The following is a 24355-nucleotide window of genomic DNA, read 5'->3' on the forward strand; positions in this document are numbered from 1 at the left end:
GATGTCCATGTAAGCACAGTGGAAACATACTGAATGTCATTATTGGGGGCATCTCTCAACCAATTAAATACCACTGTGTTGGACACATGCGCATCTATATCATACTCGAGCAAGCACAGTGTATTGTGGCTCTCATCTTGTGGAGGTTTCAACCCTCTGATGAAATCCTGCATGTGTGGTTGTGCAGAATAATAAATATTGTTATTATACAGGATTTATATAGCACCAACAGTTTCCACAGCGCTTTACAACATGAGAGCATATGATACAGTTACAAAGCAATTCAATACAGGAGGAGTCAGAGGGCCCTGCTGATGGAGAAAATAAAAGTACAGTGGGAGCAGGATGGGCTTCTCTGAAGAGAAGGGTTTTCATGGATCGCCTAAAACTGGACAGAGTAAGAGAGGCGCTGGACAGACTGGGGTAGGAAGTTCTAGAGGCGAGGAGAGGCTCTGGAAAAGTCCTGTAGGCGAGCATGGGAAGAGGTGACAAGGGAACTAGAGAGCAGGAGGTCTTGGGAGGAACGAAGAGAACGATTTGGTGGGTATTTTGAGAGAGAGTTAGTGATGGAGCTGTGGGCCAAGTTGTGGATAGCTTTATAAGTTATTGCTAGTATTTTGAATTTAATACATTGGGTGAGTGGCAGTCAATGGAGGAAATGGCAGAGAGGGGTGGCAGACACTGAACGGTTGGTAAAATATATATCAAAAGAGATGTAAGGGAGAAAGTGCAGCACTTTGCTCACAGTCACATACATGCCCACAGTCACATATATATAAACAATGCTTTACAATGCTTTAGACTTATCAGTTACTTATATCATCATATCTACACTATTTATCCCAACACTATTTTGGCCACTATATCTGTATGACAACAATTAACAGAAAGGGGGAGGTTTACTAAAACTGGGGCACACAGAATCTGGTACAACTGTGTATAGTAACCAATCAGCTTCTAGGTTTTATTGTCAAAGCTTACTGGAACAAGTTGAAATTAGAAGCTGTTTGGTTACTATGAACAGCTGCACCAGATTGTGTGTCCAACAATTTTAGTAAATCTCCCCCAATGAGTAACATGAACTCTCTCTTTCTTCCTGTGTCTCTCTTTTATAAATCTTATGGATTGCTATATTTGCGTTAACAAAAACATATCTTATATCTTTAAGCTGTCAAACATGACAAGTTTAGAAATGCATTTTTATGATAGTAAATCTTTATAATTACCCCGTATGGTATTAGTGATGGAACGTGAGATGTTATAGTTTGTCCCATTGTGTATAAACAAAGTTACACATGTGTACTTTCCATTATCTTGTGGAATCACATTTGTGATGCTCAAGAACTGTTTTATCATAAGATATTTGCCCGTTGTCATATTCAAGGGCTCGCATTCCTGTACAAAAATACAATAGCAATTCTTATATAAATACATATTAAGAGCTTTTCCTTGTTACTATTTGGTATTATAGTGCAGATTGAACCAATGTAAGTATGCATACAAGGCAGCCATTACAAATTATGGGGCTCCATACAACCTATTTGCCAACAACCCAACTGCTGCCACCTGCCTGTCAGCCTCAGGAGTTAACAACAGTGGGTCACTAATTGCTCATTTTACACTGTTATGGCAATAGCTATGTTATGGCATGCTGGGAAGTTTGGTAATTGTTCCCTTTTATATGAAGAAAAGAGAGGAACCCATTCACCATGTGTACAGTGCCCTGCACACATTTATAGGCCAAGGCAGGCAGATTACAGTTTTCCTAACAGTGGGGTTGCTTGGATGAGAATAGGCAAACCTTTGAAGGATTGTTCACAACACATGTGGTAATGCTTTTCCAATCCATACATCTGCTAATGCAGAAGATCAGAGATCATCAGATCTGTTCAACAATAGTCAGTTTGCAAAATACCATGTCTAATGCTAACTGTATTCATTTTATATATAAAATGTACTATGCCATTGCATACGGACAATAGAAGTGGGAAATCCTTATACATGCATGAATGGAGCAAAACAGTAAGTTATTTTGTCATATACACCAATCAGCCATAACTTTATGAGCACCCACCTTATATTTTCCTACCTTCTGCTGCTAAAACAGCCCTGAACCACTGAGGCATGGATGCCACTAGACCTCTGAAGGTATGCTGTAGTATCTGGCACAAAGCCATCAGTAACAGATCCAATAAGTCCTGTAAGTTGCATGGATAGGACTTGTTTTTCCACATCCCAGAGATGCTTGATTGGATTGAGATCTGGAGAATTTGAAGGCCAAATCAACACCTCAAACTCATTGTTGTGTTCCTCAAACCATTCTTGAACCATTAGGGAATACTGTTTGCATGAAGGGGTGTACTTTGTCAGCAACAATGTTTAGTTAGGTGGTATGTGTTAAAGTAACATCCATATGAATAGCAGGACCCAAGATTTCTCAGCAGAACTTTTCCCAAAGCATCACACTGCCTCCGCCAGCTTGCCTTCTTCCCAACACTGCATCCTGGGGCCATTTCTTCCCCTTGTAAGCAATGTACATGCACCATCCACATGATGTAAAAGAAAATGTGATTTATCAGATCAGACCACCTTCTTCCATTGCTCTGTGTCCAGTTTTGATGCTCAGGTGCCCATTGTAGGTACTTTTGGCTGTGGACATGGGTCAGCATGAGTACCCTGACCGGTCTGCAGCTACACAGCCCCATACACAACAAACTGCAATGCCAATTTCTTCTGCTTTCAGCCCCTCAGTTTCAGGGACAACGTGTTAACTTACTGCCTAATATATCCCACCGACTTTCAGAAGACATTGTAACAAATTAACCAGTGGTCATTAAGTTATGGCTGATCAGTGTATATTTATGACTAGTTGAACAAAAGTGTATAAAGCAGGAGTTGAACTTTAAAAAACACAACAGACTGGTCATGTACAGCTAGGATAATACAGTTAAAGTGACCCTTACAACAATGTATAATAATCCATAATTCATCCCACAACTGCAGTGTATATTGTGCTGCAGCTTTCCATATACATATTTTAATATATAAACAGTGATCAAATATTGATAAACAGTATCTCACAAAAGTGAGTACACCCCTCACATTTTTGTAAATATTTTATTATATCTTTTCATATGACAGCACTGAAGAAATGACACTTTGCTGCAATGTAAAGTAGTGAGTGTACAGCTTGTATAACAGTGTAAATTTGTTGTCCCCTCAAAATAACTCAACACACAGCCATTAATGTTTAAACCGCTGGCAACAAAAGTGAGTACACCCATAAGTGAAAATGTCCACATTGGGCCCAAAGTGTCAATATTTTGTGTGGCCACCATTATTTTTCAGCACTGCCTTAACCCTCTTGGGCATGGAGTTCACCAGAGCTTCCCAGGTTGCCACTGGAGTCCTCTTCCACTCCTCCATGACGACATCACTGAGCTGGTGGATGTTAGAGACCTCCACCTTCCATTTGAGGATGCCCCACAGATGCTCAATAGGGTTTAGGTCTGGAGACATGCTTGGCCAATCCATCACCTTTACCCTCAGCTTCTTTAGCAAGGCAGTGGTTGTCCCCTAGTATACCTGGCACTGTGAGGAGTGGAAATTGCTCCTCTTGCTGTGGGCTGTTAGTGTGTTTTGAGCTTGGGCTCCGGTGCTCCCTCTTTCTGGTCAGTGCCACTGTGTATAGTGTAGGAGAAGTAATCCTCCTTGCCAGGGTTACCTACATATAAAGTTTAAGCCTGTCCTAGCAGATTGATCCAGAAGAGGAGGCCAGAACTTTTAAATTATTGTCAGGAGCTTCAGCACAGAGAATTACTCTGCCTGCATCCCAAAATGATTAAATAGTCCCTACAAATCTCCACCCCTCAACCCATCATGAACTGATTTATTTGCTGGGAGCAGAAGGATTACTTTGTCTGTGCCCTCCTTTTATCAGTCCTGTAAGCATATCTCACATCTCACCAATCCTTGTGTAACCTGCAAATCACTGTAGTAGTTGTCACCACTACAATGATAGCAAGAGGTCCAGGTCAAGTGTCAGGTGTCTGTAATTCTGCATAGTAATCACAAAGGGTCAATTGCTTGGCTCTGCCGCCATTCCAAGAAAGTCTTGTATTTTTTAAATCCAAGCAGAGAACGCCCTGTATTGACTGAAAAAAAGTTTTTCTCTGAATGGCGGCAGTGCCGAATGAAAAACCCTCTGTAGTTACTATGTAGAATTGAAGTTGCACAGGACCCAAAAAACTGCTATTATCACTGACGGTCAGGTCGTCAGTCAGGTATGAGATATGCATACTTACGTTCAAACTGGATCAATGGAACTATGAAAAAAAAATTCATAACTAAACTTCAGCTTTAAAGGACGTAGGAAAATAATAGAGCTACTGCCAGGATCAACATGTAAAAACAATTCTACAGGGGGGAAAAAGAAACACGGTTGTGTTAATGCTAGTAACAGAATGCCCTATATATGTAATTTTTTATTTTACCAATAGATCCACCTTAATGCCTATTTTACAGGTGTGGTTGGGTGGGGCAGTAAAAAGAGACAGTTGACTTGCCCCCCCTCAAGCTACCAGGCTTAGCCAAGAAATGTGCCAGTCATATCTTAACAGGTGCTTGATAGCTCTCCAATGGAAGAGACAAACACAGCTGACACCAACTGAGCTCTTTGCTAAGATTAAGGATGTAGAGATCATGGATTTCATAACTGCACAACTGGCTGACATGGTAGATCACAACTGTGCGGTTTGGGAACTCTGGCATCTCAGGGGAGACCCTCCTTGAGCTCTAAATACCCTTCCCTGTCTGGGATATTGACTATCTCTAAGCCTAGGAGTGACGAGCTTTGTCTTTCTACTCTCTCTACTTTTCCTCCTTTTGCTTCTCCGTTTTTCTTTCTTTTTCTCCATAAGAATCCAGTAGGCATCTGATTTACTTATTTGGGTTTGAAGTCACTGGAAAAGCTTCTTCAGAAACCTACTGTACTGTTTTTACGCAACTAGTTTACTTGATTCTCCTGTAGTATACGCAATTTCTGGTAGCTGAACTATGTTGTAGTTTTGTTGGCTTCATTCAGTGTATCACTGTGTGTATTCTATGACAGATTGCTATTGGAATCTTGCATGATTTCCAGTGTCTGTTATTCTTTTTCATTTTTGTATTGAAAATTATAAAGTTTTTATAAAAATTGTCAATTATAAATACCATAAAAACAAAAAAAAAACAGACAGTTGGTATACACATATGGCCTGCAGAACACAACCTATTCAAGTGAATTGAGCCTCACCGCAACTGCCCTGCTTTGGTGTGGGCTTTAAGGGGTAAACTAGGTGGTTAGGAAACAACATAATGCCTCCTCACTACCTGATAAACACCCTCTAAAAAATGATCCACCGGGGATCATTCTTCAGAGGGCAACCGCAAGTGTTAACATCCCCCCCCAACTATGACCCTTATCTCAGGGCTTCTTCACGTTTCTGCACATGGCAGTCATGCAGTTCATGTTACATATTAAATCAAATATAGAGGTACCTTAAACCAGTGGAACTGTGCAGTCGCAGGATCAACATAGTCAGTTACATCTGGACATTCAATTCTCAACGATTTTTCCCTGAATAGTAGATAAGTGTACAATGCTTCATCTTTATAACACAAACCATTATCATTCTGAAACACGTTCACTTGTAAGACCTCTTGCCAACATCCATTTGCACCACTGTGTACGTAAGAAAATAAAACATTACTGTTAGAAATAAACGTATTACCTGGTTGAAACCACATGTTCCCAAAAGAAACCAAGTTGGATAAAACAGGTTTGTTTGGTTATGTAGATTACAGATGTACTGTATATATGTATGGTATAGATTTTTTGAATATGGTGAATTATTCATATTATGTTTGGTAGTTTATTACACAAAATACATAAAGAGGAAAAAGCTTTGGCACTCATGCAATATTTGGTTATGCATAGAGCAAGTATAATTCATTATTTGCAAGAGATAATCTGGTCCTACACATCTTCAGTTTGTGCAGTATAAACAGTCCAGTGGATGTGAATATAGGCTCCAAAGTAATTAAAAAAAAAATATTAAGTCCCCATATATGGGTAACCATGGAAATGTGCCATTGCTGCAGCATTTTTAATAAGTAATTATGTTAGTTCCTGAATACCTCAATGCCAACAATGGGGTTAATTTGCGTAAGGCAAATAGACTCTGCACTTTGCAAGGTGCAGTTGCCCTCTGCAAGTGCAGTTACTCCAGAACTTAGTAAATGAGCAAAAGTTCTGGTGACTTCCATCATCCAATCATGAGCAAGCAAAAATTATGTATATTTATTTTCCTTGCATGTGACTGCAAAGTGCTCTGAAAAGTGACTGCAAGCTCTGTAAAGTGCTCTTTGCAAAGTGAAGCTTCACATCATTTACTAAGCTCTGGAGCAACTGCACCTTGCAAAGTGCACAGTCTATCTGCCTTTAGTAAATCGATCCCAATGTATGTGTTGCGTAAAGTGTAAACCCATATCTAAACCTAAAAACAAAGATTAAATATAATGCAGTACTTGGGAACAGATATACTGTATATCACTAAAAAAAATACTAGAAAAATGTTAGGTTATATAAGTCTAGGCAAACAAATTTAAAAAATCAGCACAAGGGATGTTACATACATTTCAAATAAAGTGTCTTGTGTGCTGCTGTCAGAGTTGAAATCTTCCATTCCATTCTCTAACCCCCCCCCCATTAGGCCACATCTATAATCATCTGGGGCTACGGGGGTTAATACCAGTGCTGGACCTGCTGGACCTGTGACAAGCCCTCATCAAAAGTGCTTACTATGCCCATTCTTTTTTGGCCTGCTCCTCCTAAAGGATAGGTTCACCTTCACCTGTTACATGTACAGCCGCATCATTCAGGCATCTGTGAATGAGAAAACTACAAGTTCAGTCTTCCCCCGCGGCAGACAGCTAGTTCTCAATGAACTCTTAGTTTATTCACAAGTCCTGCAGCTTTCAAACTGAAAGTCCAAACCGAGGTACAGGCAGAAATCTGCAGGAGCCTGAATGATTTCCGGTCCAATGTTTTGCAAGCTCTTTGAGGAAAAAATAATAATTGCACCTTTTTTTTCAGCAAAAAATATGTGTATTTATTATTTTTTCCTGAAAGGTGAATTTACCCATTTTGTCTTGTCTCTTGTGCCATTTTTATTTTTGCAAATGTAGGAAAGACTGAATCTTTTACTACAAAGGCAAACAGAAGAAAACTAAAAGGATTTGGATTTTTCCATCAAACAGCACATCACACCAGTGAATTACCCCAGTGGGATAGAATTCCTTGCTGCCCTTCTTGATACTTGGCAATCATTTGATGAACTGACAAATATTTGTTTCATTATTCTTTAGAAAGGATGTACCTCTATAAAGGCACCCATATACCAGGGTCTCATCATTTTCTCTTACCTGTACACACATAAATAAAAGCCTGAATCTTCCAGCCTCGCAGGGAAAAACTTCAGGTGGTTGCTGTCTTGATGAATTCTTGCCTGTAGATCTGTGGAAATTTCTGTCTTTGAGCCATTTATAAACCAGGTTATGTTGTAACTGTTATCGGACACTGGGGGTTCAAGTGGGCATCTGACAAAAAATGGTTCTCCATTAGGGACTAAAGTTTCTTGAACCTTTCCACCTGCAAGTAAAAACATGCGATCTATAAATAAAATGCTCCATAAAAGATGTATACAAAATGTATTATGAGTAAAAAAAATGATATGTTAACCACTGATGCAATAAATCATATCATACAAATAGCTAGGTCCTAGAAAATGTATTTCTGCCCGAGCTAGAAACAGCAAAAATATCATTAAGGTTCATGCACTGTTTTCCTGTATTTGAGGCGCATTTAAAACCATTCCATTCCATCATTCCATTACAACAGTAAGGAGGCAACCCATCAGTAACAACCCACTAGATGTTCTCCTGAAAAAAAAACGACATTGCACCACTTTGGACTTATCTTCACGGCAGAGAAGCAAACTTTTTCCAAGGCTTGGAAATAAACAACTATACCATTTGGCAATCTCTTCTATCATATCATCCCATATACAGGATTGATCACAGGACGCCGTGGTAATTTGAAATGATAGACTTCTGTAATTCCAAAGAATATGGAATTCCTAATGACATAAATGTTAATTCATAGCTATAATGCATGATCTTTCTGTCAGGATAATAACTTCTTGTACATTGGATGGGTTCACACTGGTGCAATCACAGACATCACATGTAATTCACACCGCATTGCTGTGCAGATCACATGCGATGTCTGTGCAATGCAAATTCAGCTATGCAAACTGTATGGCTGAAATCGCATTGCATTCTTTTTTTGGTCCGTACTGGAATTGGAGCGCATGGGGGTGACTCCAATTCCTGTACCATTTGACAGTTCGGGCTGTGATCTGCGAACCAATCTGGGGGTGTCATTAACTTTCTATTGACACCCGCAGCGGTTCCCAGAGGGCAGTGTGAACTGCTTGCGAGTGTTATGCAATGCTAGAATCCACTAGAGTTGTCACCTCATCCCTTTAAAACCGAACACATATTAATTACACAACTTCTGTGGCTGAATAAGGTGGTAATTAAACTCACCTAGTGCCTTATCTGCATTAAATTAGCCTCAGAACCTGTGTAATTAACATCTGTTCGGTTTTAAAGGGATGAGGTGGCAACCCTATAACCCGCACAGAAATCGTGCTGGTTTCAGCATCACATATGTGTGACCCAGACTTAGGCTGAATGCACACTAGCTGTGGCCATGGCTCACAGCAGGGAGTCCGGTGCGTGTCTGTTCACCGTTTCAGGTGCAAATCAGGTCCAAATTTTTGTCTGAACATTCACCTGAAACGGACCAGAAGACGCACAGGACCCTTCTGCAATTCAGGCCGCGGCCGCCCCGGAGCTGTGGGAATCAGCTCCATTGAGAGCCAGTCACACCATCCTGTAATGCAAATTGAATGCAGGGAAACCCGCATCTAATTCATATCAGTGTGAACCCAATCTTAAAGCTGTATTAAGGGGTCCATTTTTAAAACGTGTTGCAGGAATCACAGAAGCATTAGTTCCAGTTGAACAAAATGTCCTGTATTTTTATCTACAGTAAGAAACTAATGCCTGAGCTGGGGTTCCTAGCACCAAGTGGCCCCAAGATACGGGGCCCCAAAGTCGGTTCGGAAAATGTCATTCTCTGCTGCAGAAAAGTGCTTGACATTTTCCGAACTGACTTTGGGGCCCCATATCTCGGGGTCACTTGGGGCTTGGAACCCCAGTTGCCAGTTTCTAGCACCAAGTGGCCCTGAGATACAGGGCCCCAAAGTCAGTCAACTGTGTCCATCTGCAGCAATGTAATTTCGAGACCCTTTTGGTCCAGAGACCCAAAATTTTGGCTGCAGCTAGGGGGCATCTAGGAACCCTTAACTACCGAGTTTGAAGTTCGGGGGACCTATGGCTGTAAATGGGCACAGTGAGGCATGCAAATGGGCACAGTGAGGCTGCAAATGGCCATTGTTGACCCTAAGTGGAAACACTTACAGTACATACGGTAATATAGTTTTCTCTTTTTTTTTAGTTTTTTCAAGGTATTTCAGAAAATGATACTGTATTCTGGCCACTAGATGGGGCTGATGATGCAGGCATTAATTTCTCAGGAACGACAGTATATGGGACATTTTGTTCAACTTGCACAAAAGCTTATGACATTTGTGCAGCAAATGCTTTATAAATGGACCCTTAAAGCAGAGCTTCACACAAAAGGGAAGTTTCACTTTAAGGCCTCCCCTAACTGGCTTCAAAAAGGGTGGGTTTGGGGCGCAGAGCATTGCATCCCAAACCCACCCAGTTGTGTGACATTAGCGAATTAATATTCGCTAATGTCTTCCAGCTTCTCTTCCTGGTCAGCCAGGAAGCAGGTCCTGAGACCCGATTAGCCAGGGAGTCTTAGGTCTCCCGGCCAATCGTGTCTCAGGATCCGCTTCCTGTTCAGCCGGGAGGAGAAGGAACGACCCTGGCTCTTCCCTCAGCAAGCTGCAGCAGGTGGTGGGGTGGAGGGGCAGCAACAGCCTTTTCCAGGAGCCCTACCCTGGATCCAGCACCACCTCATCATCATCCTCCTAAGGTAAGGCCATGGATTGCCACCTTCTCATAGTTTGCAGACGCTATAACTTTAACACAAACTAATCAATATACACTTATTGGGATTTTATTTACCAAAGACATGTAGCAGAATACATTTTTTGCCTAAATGTATGAAGAAATTCAATTTTTACATATTTTTTTTTATTGGATATGTCTTATAACAGAAAGTAACAGTTTTTTGTTTTTTTTCAAAACGTATGTTCTTTTTTCGGTAATTGTGCAAAATATACCACCAAAAGAAAGCTCTATTTGTGGGGGGAAAATTATATACATTTTGTTTGAGTACAGCGTTGCATGATCAAGCAATTACCAGTTAAAATGGCACAGTGCTGAATAGCAAAAAATGGCCTGGTCATGAAGGGGGTAAAATCTTCCGGAGCTAAAGCGGTTAAAATGCTATCCCATGCAACCTCAAAATTATCTGTCCTATGTAACTGGCACATTTCCTTTATGTTCACTGTTTAAAGTACCATCAACAACCAAATAGCCCTATGTTCTGTATTCAACCTTTTTATTGTCATTTCTGATTTAGATGTGAGCAGACTACGCTACTTGGCAGATAATGAATTTTTCAAGCAATATTTGCAAGTAAACCAGTAACATAAACCATTTAAATTTAAAAAAAAATACAACACTAATACTGTGCAGAAAGCAGAACCCCCAAAGCAGAACTAAAGGTATTAATACTCAATTGTCCACCTATCTTTCACTGGTGCTAACAGTCAGTCTTCCGGTCTCTTCACTGGCCAGCACGGGATGATGTCACTCTTGCGCATGCGCAGGAGCCAGTCATCCCGTCTTTCCACTTTAAATAAAATGCTCCACAGGGATTGTTTGATCAATTCTGACATTTTAAAAATATAATTAGGTAGAAAAAAAGTTTCCCACTGGGATCCTACAAACTCCGTCACAGACCTAGAATATGTATGAGGATCAGAAAGTCAGATAAACGTCAGAGGCCCTTTTCTGTATATTGGGCCGGGGCAGGGACTCAAAGTAGTTGAGAAAGAGGATTAGGATGGCAGCCGGGTAACTAGTAATTGCATGTGGAGAAATCATCAATGACATCCTCCGTGTTTTCTGTCTTAATAGACCTCAAATACTTTGTGTCAGTGTCACCTTGTACCTCTTATGGTTAATGCACATGTAAAGAAATACTCCTTGCTGAATTGTAAAATGAGTTGACCAAGTCAATAATGGCTTATAAACTAGAAAATGTGCAGTGCTAAATAAGAACAGTCATAATAAATAGGACCGTATATGGTTCAGAGAAAAGGTTAACATTGTACACTCTGAAAGATATACATACAAAAACATAAATGAATATACTAAATAAAGTCAACACTGTAATGGAAGATATGTGAATATTGTCCACAGATGAAAACTGAGATATTAGTCCAGGTAAGTGAATGACCACTTTCTGACATCGATGGGAGGACAGATGTGAAGAGAAGATAATGGGAGAAGCCACCACCAACATAAAAGAGGCTTACCGGAGCTAATGGACAATCTGGATGATGTCTCCAGATGCCCCAGATTATGTCCCTTTAGTCGAAATGCGTTGGTACAAGATTGGTGATGCCATTGTGTTAACTTTTAGTCTTTATACAAGCACCTTCTTATCTGCTCAAAGGTGAGTATTCCTCAATTTTAATAAATGTTCTTTGTTATGCGGATTTACACTATGTGGAACTTTTGTTTCATCTATGGTTGCACCCTGTGAGCATATGAGAAGGATTCAACTTGCATAGCTCTGAGTTTCCCTTCCTTGCTGTGAGTCCTCTGAGGGACAGTGTGAACATCATCCTCCTGTGCCAACATCTGCAGACGTGGATGTCCCCGCCTACCAGTGTGCTGTCAGCATAAGCCTCATTAGGCATATGCATTGTTGAGTCCACTAGCTCTGGTAAGCCTCTTTTGTGTTGGTGGTGGCTTCTCCCATTATCTTCTCTTCACATATGTCCTCCTATTGATGTCAGAAAGTGGTCATTCACTTACCTGGACTAATATCATTTTTCAGTTTTCATCCGTGGACTATATTCACATATCTTCCAGTACAGTGTGGACTTTATTTAGTATATTCATTTATGTTTTTGTATGTACTGTATTTATTGGCGTATAACACTCACTTTTTCACCATGAAAATCAGTTGCAAATAGTGTGTGCGTGTTATACGCCAGTACTTCAATTTTAGCTGCTTCAGAGGGGACAGGGAGGGGGAGGGACGAGCGCCGTCAGATTACATACTGTGAGAATCTCCTGTTAACTTGGCGGCCTCTGTAATAAGAAGTCCCGTCTCCTGGGCTGCCATTGGACCACTGTTCTGTCTATCATAAGAGATTTTTACTGTGTGTAATCTGTCTGCGCTCATCCCACCCCCCTCCCCGTCCCCTCTAGGCTGCAGATGGACATCGATCAGGCTGCATTGATGGCAATGGTGAGGCTACTGCATTGATGGCAATGGTGAGGCTGCTGCATTGATGGCAATGGGGAGGCTGCATTGATGTGGACTGATGAACCTGCATTGATGTGGACTGATGAGGCTGCATTGATGTGGACTGATGAAGCTGCATTGATGTGGACTGATGAGGCTGCAGATGGGCATTGATGGCAATGGGGAGGCTGCATTGATGTGGACTGATGAACCTGCATTGATGTGGACTGATGAGGCTGCATTGATGTGGACTGATGAAGCTGCATTGATGTGGACTGATGAAGCTGCATTGATGTGGACTGATGAGGCTGCAGATGGGCATTGATGGCAATGGTGAGGCTGCAGATGGGCACTGACCCTTATTTTGCTTCAAAGTTCCTTATTTCAAATTTAAGTTTTTTTCCTGAAACTTCCCTCTTAAAATGAATGTGCGTGTTATACGCCGATAAATACGGTATATCTTTCAGAGTGTACAATGTCAACCCTTTCTCTGTACCATATATGGTCCTATTTATTATTTATTATTATTTTTTAGCGCTGCACATTTACTCGTTTTTTTTCACTTGCAATTGTCTCCTGCTGTGCTGGCTGCTGTCTTGCGTTTTGGGTTATAAAGTCATGGTTGACTCTCAAAGGTCCTGAACCCGAGCTTTCTGACTTGGGTATGTAATGAGGGTGATTTACTAAAAGTAAAAAGACTGTTGACTTTGCAAAGAAAGTTGCACTTTGTGAGGGAACTTTCCCCAGAGCTTATTTGGGGGTTTTTTCCTTGCATGTGGTTGGGTATTCTGCAAAGTGAAATTTCACCACGATTACTAACCTCGGAGGAATCTTCCCTTGGGAAGTGAACAGCCAATTTGTCTTTAGCAAATCAACCCCATTGTTTTATTAAATCACTCAGTAAAGAACTTTTGGAAAGCAACTGAAAATATAACCATTGCAGAAAACTATAAGTATTTTAACCACTTGCTGCCCAATAACAGTAGATTTACTGCTAGCCAGTGTTCATTTTGTCATAAAATTTCATTTTAGTTTTAGTCATAGTCTTTTGACTCAAATGCCATTTTAGTTTTAGTAGTATTTTAGTCATTTAAATTGTTTTGTTTTTAGTCATATTTTACTCGACTAAAATCTCCAGTACAATTTAGTCGACTAAAATTGAATGGGTTTAGTTAAATTGTTTAAGCATTTCTCTAGAATTTCCAAACTCATTTTATACTCCTGGAGTAAAAAAAAAGGGTTAAACATGCACTACAGACAAAGATTTAGCCGTTGTGATATATAACCAGTGTTAATTTTGACATCACAATTTGATTTAGTTTTAGTCATAGTCTTTTGACTAAAATACCATGTTAGTTTTAGTTGTATCTTAGTCTTCTGAATTGTTTTAGTTTTAGTAGTATTTTAGTCATTTAAATTGTTTTAGTTTTTGTCATATTTTAGTCAATTAAAATAGTGTTAATTTAAATTAATTTTAATCACATTAACACTGCTAGGCACAGTGCTTTCTCAAAGAGAAAAAGTGCTGTTCCTAGCTCAAAACTTGCCAGAACAGAACTTCTGTTCTCTTGGCTTTTTTAATAAGGAAAGAAGATTTTGCATTCCTGTTGCTGTAACAATTTGCTATAAAACTCTAAGTGACCACTGTCCCAAATACTAGCATTAAACTGTTGAAAACTGACCAACTGTTGTTTGGCTATGTTTTTGCTTGGAATTTACATGCCAGATAGAAATTTCCGGAGGCTTGTAAACTTTCAGAATATCCACAGTCTGCATGCAGTGAGTTTCTAAGTGTCTGCATTGCACAAAACAAATCTGCCTTTTTTGTGCTACAAGCACATTGTGTTTTGCAATTTTAACAGCCTGTTAAGTAATTTGTTGGGTCTGTAAGCTATCCTGAAACCCCAGTTACACATGACACAGCATAGCATTGTAACATATTACTCAACCTACTAGCTAATAGAAAATAGTTATTGTACATTGTCTTATTTAACCAATTTGTTAAATGTTGACGAAACTAACACTGCTACTAGGAGGCGGCAGCTGCAGGCTCAGCAAGGTACTGGTACGTCGCTGGGCACTTTCGTACTGGTGTGCCCCCCTGCCCTCACCCAGCGGTGTGAACCTGTGACCGCTGTGTCCTGTGGACACAACGGATCACGGTGATCAGTACCCGACCGCCTTGAGCGGCTGGGGTATCATGTGTCACGTGCTATGATTGATCATAGTGATCACATGATTACAATGTAAACAAAACAGCCATGCATGGCTTCCATTCATGACTGTTGTGCTTACTATTGTGATGCTGTGATTGGTCCACAGCTATCACATGGTACCTGGACCAATCAAAGCACCATGTACCATGTGATTATATGTAGTCAATCACAGATCACAATAGTAAGCAAGTTGTAATGAATGAAAGCCATTCATGACAGCTTATAACAGCAATCATCACTGTTAATCATAAGCAATAATTGTGTTATGTACAAAATAAAAAGAAAAAAATGTTTAAAAAATTGAATAAATTTTTTTTTTTTTTTTTTAAATATTATAACCAGTCAGTATCCCTAATCACTGCCACACCAGCCATATAATGATGCTGTACTGCACTGGTAACAGCATGTAACAAAAAATGTAACAAAAAAAAAACATTTTATTTAATCTCTTCATTTTTCAAACAATTGTAAAAAAAATTACAACTTCAAAAAACTTGGCATGCCACTTGCTAAATACCTTGAACTGTCTACTTTTCAGAAATAGGTCATTTGTACTGTCCTGGAATTTTAGGGCCTCAAGAAGTGAGATGAGGCAGTCAGTACATCAGGATTTATCAATTTTCAAATATATAGTTTGTAGACACAGAATAAATAATTTACACTGATTTAGGTTATTTTTAACAAAGAAATGAAGCAGACTACATTTTGACCTAAATGTATAAAGAAAGTTTATTTGTTTGCAAAATTTTATAACATAAACTAAAAATGTGGGTATTTTTCAAGTTTTTCAGTATTTTTTTCATTTATATAGGAAAAAAACAAAAAAAAAAAACAGTAATGATTAAATACCAGCAAAAGAAAGCTCTATTTGTGTGAAAAAAATTATATAATTTTAATTTGGGTAGTGTTGCATGACGGCGCAATTGTCAGTTAAAGTGGTACAGTGTTGAACAGAAAAAAATGCCCTGGTCATGTATGGGTAAAACCTTCCACAGGTCAAGTGTTTAACCACTTCAGCCCCGGAAGATTTGGCTGCTCAACGACCAGGCCATTTTTTGTGATATGGCACTGCATTACTTTAAATGACAATTGCGCGGTCGTGCGATAATGTACCTAAATAAAATTCATGTCCTTTTTTTCCCCACAAATAGAGCTTTCTTTTGGTGGTATTAGATCGCCTCTGCAGTTTTTTTATTTTTTGCGCTATTAACAAAAGAAGAGTGACAATTTTGAAAAAAAAAAAAAAAAACACAATATCTTTTACTTTTTGCTATAATAAATATCCCACATTTTTTATCAAAAAACAAATTTTTTTCCTCCGTTTAGGCCGATATGTATACTTCTACATATTTTTGGTAAAAAAAAAAATCGCAATAAGCGTATATTGATTCGTTTGCGCAAAAATTATAGCATCTACAAAATAGGGGATAGATTTATGGCATTTTTATTATTTTATTTTTTTTTACTAGTAATGGCGGCAATCTGCGATTTTTATCGGAACTGTGATATTGCAGCGGATAGATCGGACATTTTTGACACATTTTTGGGACCAGGGACAATTATACAGCGATCAGTGCTATAAAAATGCACTGATCACTGTATAAATGTCACTGACAGGGAAGGGGTTAACACTAGGGGGCGATCAAGAGGTTAACTGTGTTCCCTAGGTGTGTTTCTAACTGTAGGGGGATGGGACTGTCTAGGAGGAGAGAGAGAGATCGGTGTTCATACATAGTATGAACACACGATCTGTCTCTACTCCCCTGAGAGTACCAGGATCTGTGTGTTTACACACACAGATCCCGATTCTTGCTCTGTCACAAGTGATCGCGGCAGCCCAGCGGATGTCGTGCCCACCGGGCACTCGCAGCGGCTCCTGGCACACGCTGTGGGCACGCGCGCCCCTAGTGGCCAAAAGGCGAAGCGACGTAAGGTAACGTTGTTTTCCCCAGCCATGCCATTCTGCCGCAGTAGAACTGCGGCGGCTGGTCGGCAAGCGGTTAAATGTACAGATAACTCTTTGGCTTCTGAAGCTATGCTGCTCGCCCTAATTTGACTTGAAGACAGAAGGAAGTTCAGTTTTTCAGCAATAATGCTCAAGGTCATAAAGAGAAGAAGGGCAGAAAGTAGAAGCATAGATTTAGGTTGGGTTCAGACTTGTGTAGTGTGTTAAAACATGATAACAGGCATTACATCGTATAACACATTTCAAATGAAGGGCTGCCAGCACACCTGATCACGGGCAAAACCTCCACCTGACTCTTTTGTGGTAATGCAATGCGCAGCACCATATGGTATTGTATTACAGTGCAGGCGCATTGATTTAGTGCATTGGGAGCAACCCCATACACTGATGCACGTTACTACAACACAACAATGTGGACCTGGCCCTAAAGTAAATGCAAAGCCAAAATACTTTTTTTCTGTTTTAGTTTTAGAATAGGGGGGATTAGCAACCCCATCAAGATTTTATGACTGTTCATTTAACTTCTGGGGAGATTCAGCCCCTCTTTTGCCCTAGTAACCACTATCACAGCAATGAAAGTGCAACACAGCGTGACACGGATCTCTGTAAAGAGCTCTTTAACCATGTGATTGGCTGTGTCCAATCACAGCTGGTCACATCTTAACAAGGAAGTGCTGGTAATTGTCTCTCCTCGCCTCACACTGAGAGAGTGTAAGGAGAAGAGAGCCGATCAGTGGCATCTCCTAACAGGGGGACATGTAGGAATGTAATCAGGGCACTGATCATCAGTGCCCTGATTACAATAGCGGAACACAGTGTCACCAATCAGTACCCACCATAGCTGGCATTGGTGGGCAATCAGTGGCAGCAATCATTGCCCACCACTGCCCACAAGTGCCACCAATCAGTGCCCATTAGCGATGAGAGTCAGTGCTGACAATCAGTGCCACCTATCAGTGCTGCCCATCAATGCCCATCACTGCTGTCAATCAATGCCCATCAGTGTCACCCATCAGTGCCACCCATCAATGCCCATCAATACCGACCAGTTCCACCTATCGGTGCCCAACAGTTCCACCTATCAGTGCCCACCAGTCCCACATATTAGTGCCCATCAGTGCCACCTAACAGTGCCCATCAGTGCCACCTATCAGTGCTTCATATCAGTGCCACCTATCAGTGCCCATAAGTGCGGCATATAAGTGCCTCCTCATCAGTGCCACCTAATCAGTGCTACCTAATCAGTGCCCATAAGTGCCGCATCATCAGTGCCACCTCATCAATGACGACCAGTTCAGCCTATCAGTGCCGCCTCATCAGCGCACATCAGTGAAGGTGAAAAATTACTAAGTTACAAAATTTACTGACAGAAAAAAAGTTAAAAAAAATTTTTTTTCAAAATATTTTTTTTATTTTTTTGTAAAAAATAAAAAACCCAGTAGCGATTAAATACCACCAAAAGAAAGCGCTATTTGTGTGAAGAAAATGATTAAAAAAAATTTGTTTGGGTACAGTGTAGCCTGACCGTGCAATTGTCATTCAAAGTGCGACAGTGCTGAAAGCTGAAAAATGACTTGGGCAGGAAGGGGGTGTAAGTGCCTGGTAGGCAAGTGGTTAATGGGGACATTTGTCACCGTAACAATTGCAAAGTGAGTTTCTTCACAATGGAAAGATTTCTGTTGTTATCAATATTTTCCTTTTAAAAACTGTGTGTGGTTCCTCCCTACAGACATTTTTGGGATCTCTAAAGCAGTGGTTCCCAACCTCCGTCCTCCAAGTACCCCCAACGGGCCATGTTTTCAGGTTTTCCTTTGCTTTGCACAGCTGCTTTAAATCAATCTCAATGGCATGGTATTGATAAGAGCCATTTTATATAAGGGAAGTTCCCAAAACATGACCCGTTGGGGGTACTTGAGGACTGAGGTTGAGAACCACTGCTCTAAAGTGTGCAGATTCTCTTCAACCACAGCAATTACTTTAATGATGACTTTACAGGAGCAATACAGCAAATATAGAGAACAATCTTAACAATATTGTACAGCACACGGCAACACTGCAAAAGCAACCATGACATCTAGATCAGCATAACACCTAAAACATCAGAACAATATAGTACATAATGCTTTTAATAATTGCACTTGATCATTTCATTTCATGTCATACCCCTTAGTAGGCATACTATGTTAAAAATATGTTTATCAATTACCCCAGATTAATATACTGAACTATTCTGGATTATTTTACAAAGAAATATGAAGAATAGATTTTTAGGAGAAAATGTAACTGTAACAGGAAATGGCCAGCACATCAAGAATGCAAACTTGTGGTCAGCAGCCCAGAAGTACAAAAGAATGATCTCTATGGTAAAAATGAATGTGGCCATTCTGATAAGAAAACTGTTGAAATGTGTTGTCTGCATGAATCACCCCTTAAACAAGTTTTAAACAAAGAAATAATTACTAACAGTTTAATCATTTTAAAAGGGCTACCAGATGCATAGAATGTTTTTTGTTTTTTTTAACTTTATCAGTTTTAGGTACAGACTGAATAAGCATTTTCTTTCAAGCCTTCACCTATAGCAGCTGCATTTTCTATAGAAATAGTTACATTTACTGGCACTTTCATATCACAGAATTTAAAGAAAACCTTTCACAACCTCTCATGCGCTATAGATTTATAAAATGATGGACAAATAAGCGACTGGCCAGGAGAGTTGGGAGAGCAGTTTGGATCTGGCAGGAGCATGACCATGAGTATAAGACTTAAAGTGATTGTAAACAATCACCTTGTAAAACAACCCATTCAGTTTAAAATAGAAATGAAAGGCAAAACATTTTTATATAGATATAAAAATACATTATAATTACCGTATTTATCGGCGTATAACACGCACAGGCGTATAACACACACATTCATTTTAAGAGGGAAGTTTCAGGAAAAAAACTTAAATTTGAAATAAGGAACTTTGAAGCAAAATAAGGGTCAGTGCCCATCTGCAGCCTCACCATTGCCATCAATGCCCATCTGCAGCCTCATCAGTCCACATCAATGCAGCTTCATCAGTCCACATCAATGCAGCCTCATCAGTCCACATCAATGCAGCCTCATCAGTCCACATCAATGCAGCTTCATCAGTCCACATCAATGCAGCCTCCCCATTGCCATCAATGCAGCAGCCTCACCATTGCCATCAATGCAGCAGCCTCACCATTGCCATCAATGCAGCCTGATCGATGCCCATCTGCAGCCTAGAGGGGACAGGGAGGGGGGTGGGACGAGCGCAGACAGATTACACACAGTGAAAATCTCTTATGATAGACAGAACAGTGGTCCAATGGCAGCCCAGGAGACGGGACTTCTTATTACAGAGGCCGCCAAGTAAACAGGAGATTCTCACTGTATGTAATCTGACGGCGCTCGTCCCTCCCCCTCCCTATCCCCTCTGAAGCAGCTAAAATTGAAGTACTGGCGTATAACACGCACACACTATTTGCAACTGATTTTCATGGTGAAAAAGTGAGTGTTATACGCCAATAAATACAGTATTTTTTTCCCTTTTTTATAAGTGATCACATTCCTTCTGTTCTCAGCTGCATAAGAGCTGGAGGGGAGGAAGCAGCAACACACTGAGCTTCCCAGTGAATGGCTGTGCAGCGGGGGCATATCAAGACAAGTCTGATCATTGAAGGAGAGTACATTAATTTCCCAGCATAGCTAGATAACTGACCATGGTGTGTTCTCCTGCTTAGTGTGGTCAGTTTTTAATAGGAAAGCAGAGGGAATGGCAGGAACACCAGGGATTTCACATAAAGGAAGCAATACAAAGAGAACAGGAGACTTTCTCATACAAGTATATGATACAGCAGGCATATACCAGGAATATGAAGTGTTGGGGTAACAAACGCGTTAAGCTGGCCATACACTTTTAATAACAGATTCTTTCATCTACGTAATACAGCATGAAAGAATGTATCCCCCTGCTGGGCTATTGTATTCTAACAACTACCAGTGGCTGTCAGTTGCATGTGATTTGATTTTTCAATCGAAACATGTAGGGTGAGAGGGACTGACAGGGACATCTACTAAGCAAATTTCACCAGGTTCATCTGGAACTGGCCAAAATTTGAACAGTGTAATAGGGCGTACACACGGTCGGACTTTGTTCGGACATTCCGACAACAAAATCCTAGGATTTTTTCCGACGGATGTTGGCTCAAACTTGTTTTGTCTACACACGGTCGCACAAAGTTGTCGGAAAATCCGATCGTTCTAAACGCGGTGACGTAAAACACGTACGTCGGGACTATAAACGGGGCAGTGGCCAATAGCTTTCATCTCTTTATTTATTCTGAGCATGCGTGGCACTTTGTCCGTCGGATTTGTGTACACACGATCGGAATTTCCGACAACGGATTTTGTTGTCGGAAAATTTTATCTCCTGCTCTCCAACTTTGTGTGTCGGAAAATCCGATGGAAAATGTCCGATGGAGCCCACAAACGGACGGAATTTCCGACAAAACAGGCTCCGATCGGACATTTTCCATCGGAAAATCCGACCATGTGTACGGGGCATAAGGCCTGCTTTAAGAGGGACAAAAAGGGAAAAGAGGAACGTTTTCAGATTTCCTATTCACGACATTGGCAATCAGTCCAATTTTTACCGGTCATGTGGCAAACTTATATACTTAAAAATGTTCTAAAAATACTTGAAAAAGAACATATACGACGACAAGCAAACCAGCATTTGACATTTATTTTATATCAAGTCAGATTCCCACTCTCTATCCTCTAACATGCTCCTCATTCTCTTCCTTCTCACATCAGTGTCTTCTATCCTAAAATTATCCTTACTCTACCCCACCTCTCTACCCTGCAGCATGCGCATATCACCCTAACTCCTACTCCTTCCCTACTACTGCACCCATCATCTCCTGCATTTGCTGTACCCACATGCTGACATAAACACCAGGGCCACTAGACACGTGCGCTCATGCACATCCCACTCCCATCTTGCCTTCCTCGCCCTCCTCCTTCTCCTAGTCTCAGGTGACATTTCTCCTAATCCTGGTCTGCCATTTTCCAACTGCAAGCCACATATCCAATACCCCTCCTCCTCTGGCAACCACCGCAATCCACTTAGTTTAGTTTCTATCCCCCTGCTTCCTCAAAGCAGCCCACCTATCTCATGCGCCCTTTGGAACGCCCGCTCCATCTGTAACAAGCTAACATCTGTACATGACCTTTTCATCTCTCATGGCTTTAACATACTCGCCATAACAGAAACCTGGCTTCAAAATTTTGACTCGGTTTCTCCTCTCTTCTTTTTGGAGATGCACTGTATTCGTCTGTTTTCTCCTATTTCTCTGAGGATTGCAGCAATTTATCAGCCTCCTGGACCAGTATTGCGCTTTGCTGATGACTGTGCTGCCTGGCTAACCTACTTTCTCTCCTCTGAAATACCCACGATCATTCTTGGTGACTTCAACATTCCTGTCAATGTTAACAACCCAACTACAGCTAAACTGCCATCTCTGCAACCCTGGCAACCTCACAAACACCCCCTTTCCTCTCTCTGATCACAACCTCATTAGTTTCACTCTATCCTTGCCTCCAACCACCCATCCCTCCAAGCAGCAAACAATTACTTGTAGGAACCTTCGCCACTTTAACCCTTCTCTCCTCTATTCTGCTACTGACAACCTATATGACATAATCTCTCCCCTGTCCTGTCCTGACCTGGCCACCTCTGTCTACAACAGTTCACCCTCATCATCACTAGATGCACTTGCTCCTCTAACCACACGTAGAATCAAGCCCCGACCGTTACAACCCTGGCAAACTGACAACACTAGAAATCTCAAGAGACATTGTCGTGCTCTTGAACGACTGTGGCGTAAAACCAAATGCCTACAAGATTCACCCTATATAAATCTGCCCTTCTAAAATATAATTACTGCCTCCATGCTGCCAAACAAGCCTACTTTGTCTCTCTTATTAATACTTTGTCATCCAGTCCCCGTCGGCTCTTCTCAACCTTTAAATCTCGTCCCCCATCCCCTCTACCCACTAACTCACTCACTGCCCAAGAGATTGCAATCACTTCAAAGACAAAATTGATGCAATTCGCGAGGACACCTCCACTGTGTGTACATCTTCCCCACCCAACATACCTTGCCTAACAGCACATTCAACACTCTCCTCTTTTGAATTGGCTACTACTGAAGAGGTTACAAAACTTTTATCAGATGCCCACCTAACCAATTGTCCCTTGGATCCTGTTCCCTCACAACCACTACGGTCACCCTCTTCTTCTATCCTATGCTCCCTCACTCACATCTTCAACCTCTCCCACTCTAGTGGCACCTTCCCCTCCCCTCTAAAACATGCACAGATCACTACCATACTTAAAAAGCCCTCACTGGACCCCACCAACCTAAACAACTTAAGACCCATCTCTTTGCTCCCATTCACCTCTAAAGTTCTAGAGCGCTTAGTCTACAACCGTCGTAGCTCCTACCTCAGTGAAAATAACCTTGACCCCTTACAGTCTGGCTTTCGCTAGCAGCACTCCACGGAAACTGCCTTACTAAAACTCACTAACGATTTACTAACTGCTAAAACCAACAGCCAGTACTCCATACTCCTACAACTTGACCTCTCTGCGGCCTTCGATACTGTTGACCACCCACTCCTTCTCAATAAACTACATTCCCTTGGCCTCCGAGATTCTGCTCTATCCTGGTTCTCTGCCTATCTATCACAGCGCTCCTTCAGTGTCACCTACAACTCTGTCTTCTCCTCTCCATTGCCCCTTTCTGTGGGGGTCCCCCAAGGCTCTGTTCTTGGACCCCTTCTCTTCTCTATCTACACCTCCTCCCTTGGTCACTTGATAACTGCCCACGGCTTCCAATACCACTTATACGCCGATGACACCCAAATCTGTCTGTCTACTCCTCACCTCACTCCTTCAGTCTCCTCTCGCATTAACTAACTGACATATCAGCATGGATGTCGCACCACTTCCTTAAACGAAATCTCTCTAAAACTGAGCTATTAATATTCCTCCCCGCCCGTGCCCCCCTCCATGACTTTTCCATCAAAATCAACAATGCAACCATCAGTCCCTCCCCTCACGCCAGGGTACTAGGTGTAATCCTAGACTCTGACTTGTCATTTCAGCCCCAAGTCCAATCGTTGTCAAAAGTTTGTAGAATTCACCTCCGTTACATCTCTAAAATTCGCCCCTTTTTAACAAATGAAACCACCAAGCTCCTTATTCACTCCCTTGTTATCTCTCGCCTTGACTATTGCAACTCCCTTCTCATAGGCCTGCCTCTCCATAGGCTACCCCCTCTTCAGTCTATCATAAATGCTGCTTCCAGACTTATCCACCTTACCAACCGCTCAGTGTCTGCCGACGCGCTCCTCCAATCCCTACACTGGCTTCCAATCACCCATCGAGTTAAATTCAAAATACTAACCACAACATACAAAGCCATTCACAACTCTGCCCTGAGCTACATCACCAATCTTGTTTCCAAATATCAC

The 24355-nt window shown here is 41.1% G+C and overlaps 1 protein-coding gene across 1 annotated transcript in view; it reads right to left on the reverse strand.

The window, feature by feature from the left end:
* LOC141127897 (interleukin-1 receptor type 1-like) overlaps positions 1 to 24355 on the reverse strand; it is a 98271-nt gene that overhangs the window by 42697 nt on the left and 31219 nt on the right. Inside the window, exons 3-5 of the mRNA XM_073614766.1 lie at positions 7465 to 7690; positions 5539 to 5722; positions 1227 to 1395 (exon numbers count right to left, since the gene is read on the reverse strand). Coding sequence (XP_073470867.1) covers positions 1227 to 1395; positions 5539 to 5722; positions 7465 to 7690 — 579 coding nt within the window. The remainder of the gene's footprint in view (positions 1 to 1226; positions 1396 to 5538; positions 5723 to 7464; positions 7691 to 24355) is intronic.

This window comes from Aquarana catesbeiana, linkage group LG02 (assembly GCF_042186555.1).
Source record: "Aquarana catesbeiana isolate 2022-GZ linkage group LG02, ASM4218655v1, whole genome shotgun sequence".
Classification (NCBI taxonomy): domain Eukaryota; kingdom Metazoa; phylum Chordata; class Amphibia; order Anura; family Ranidae; genus Aquarana; species Aquarana catesbeiana.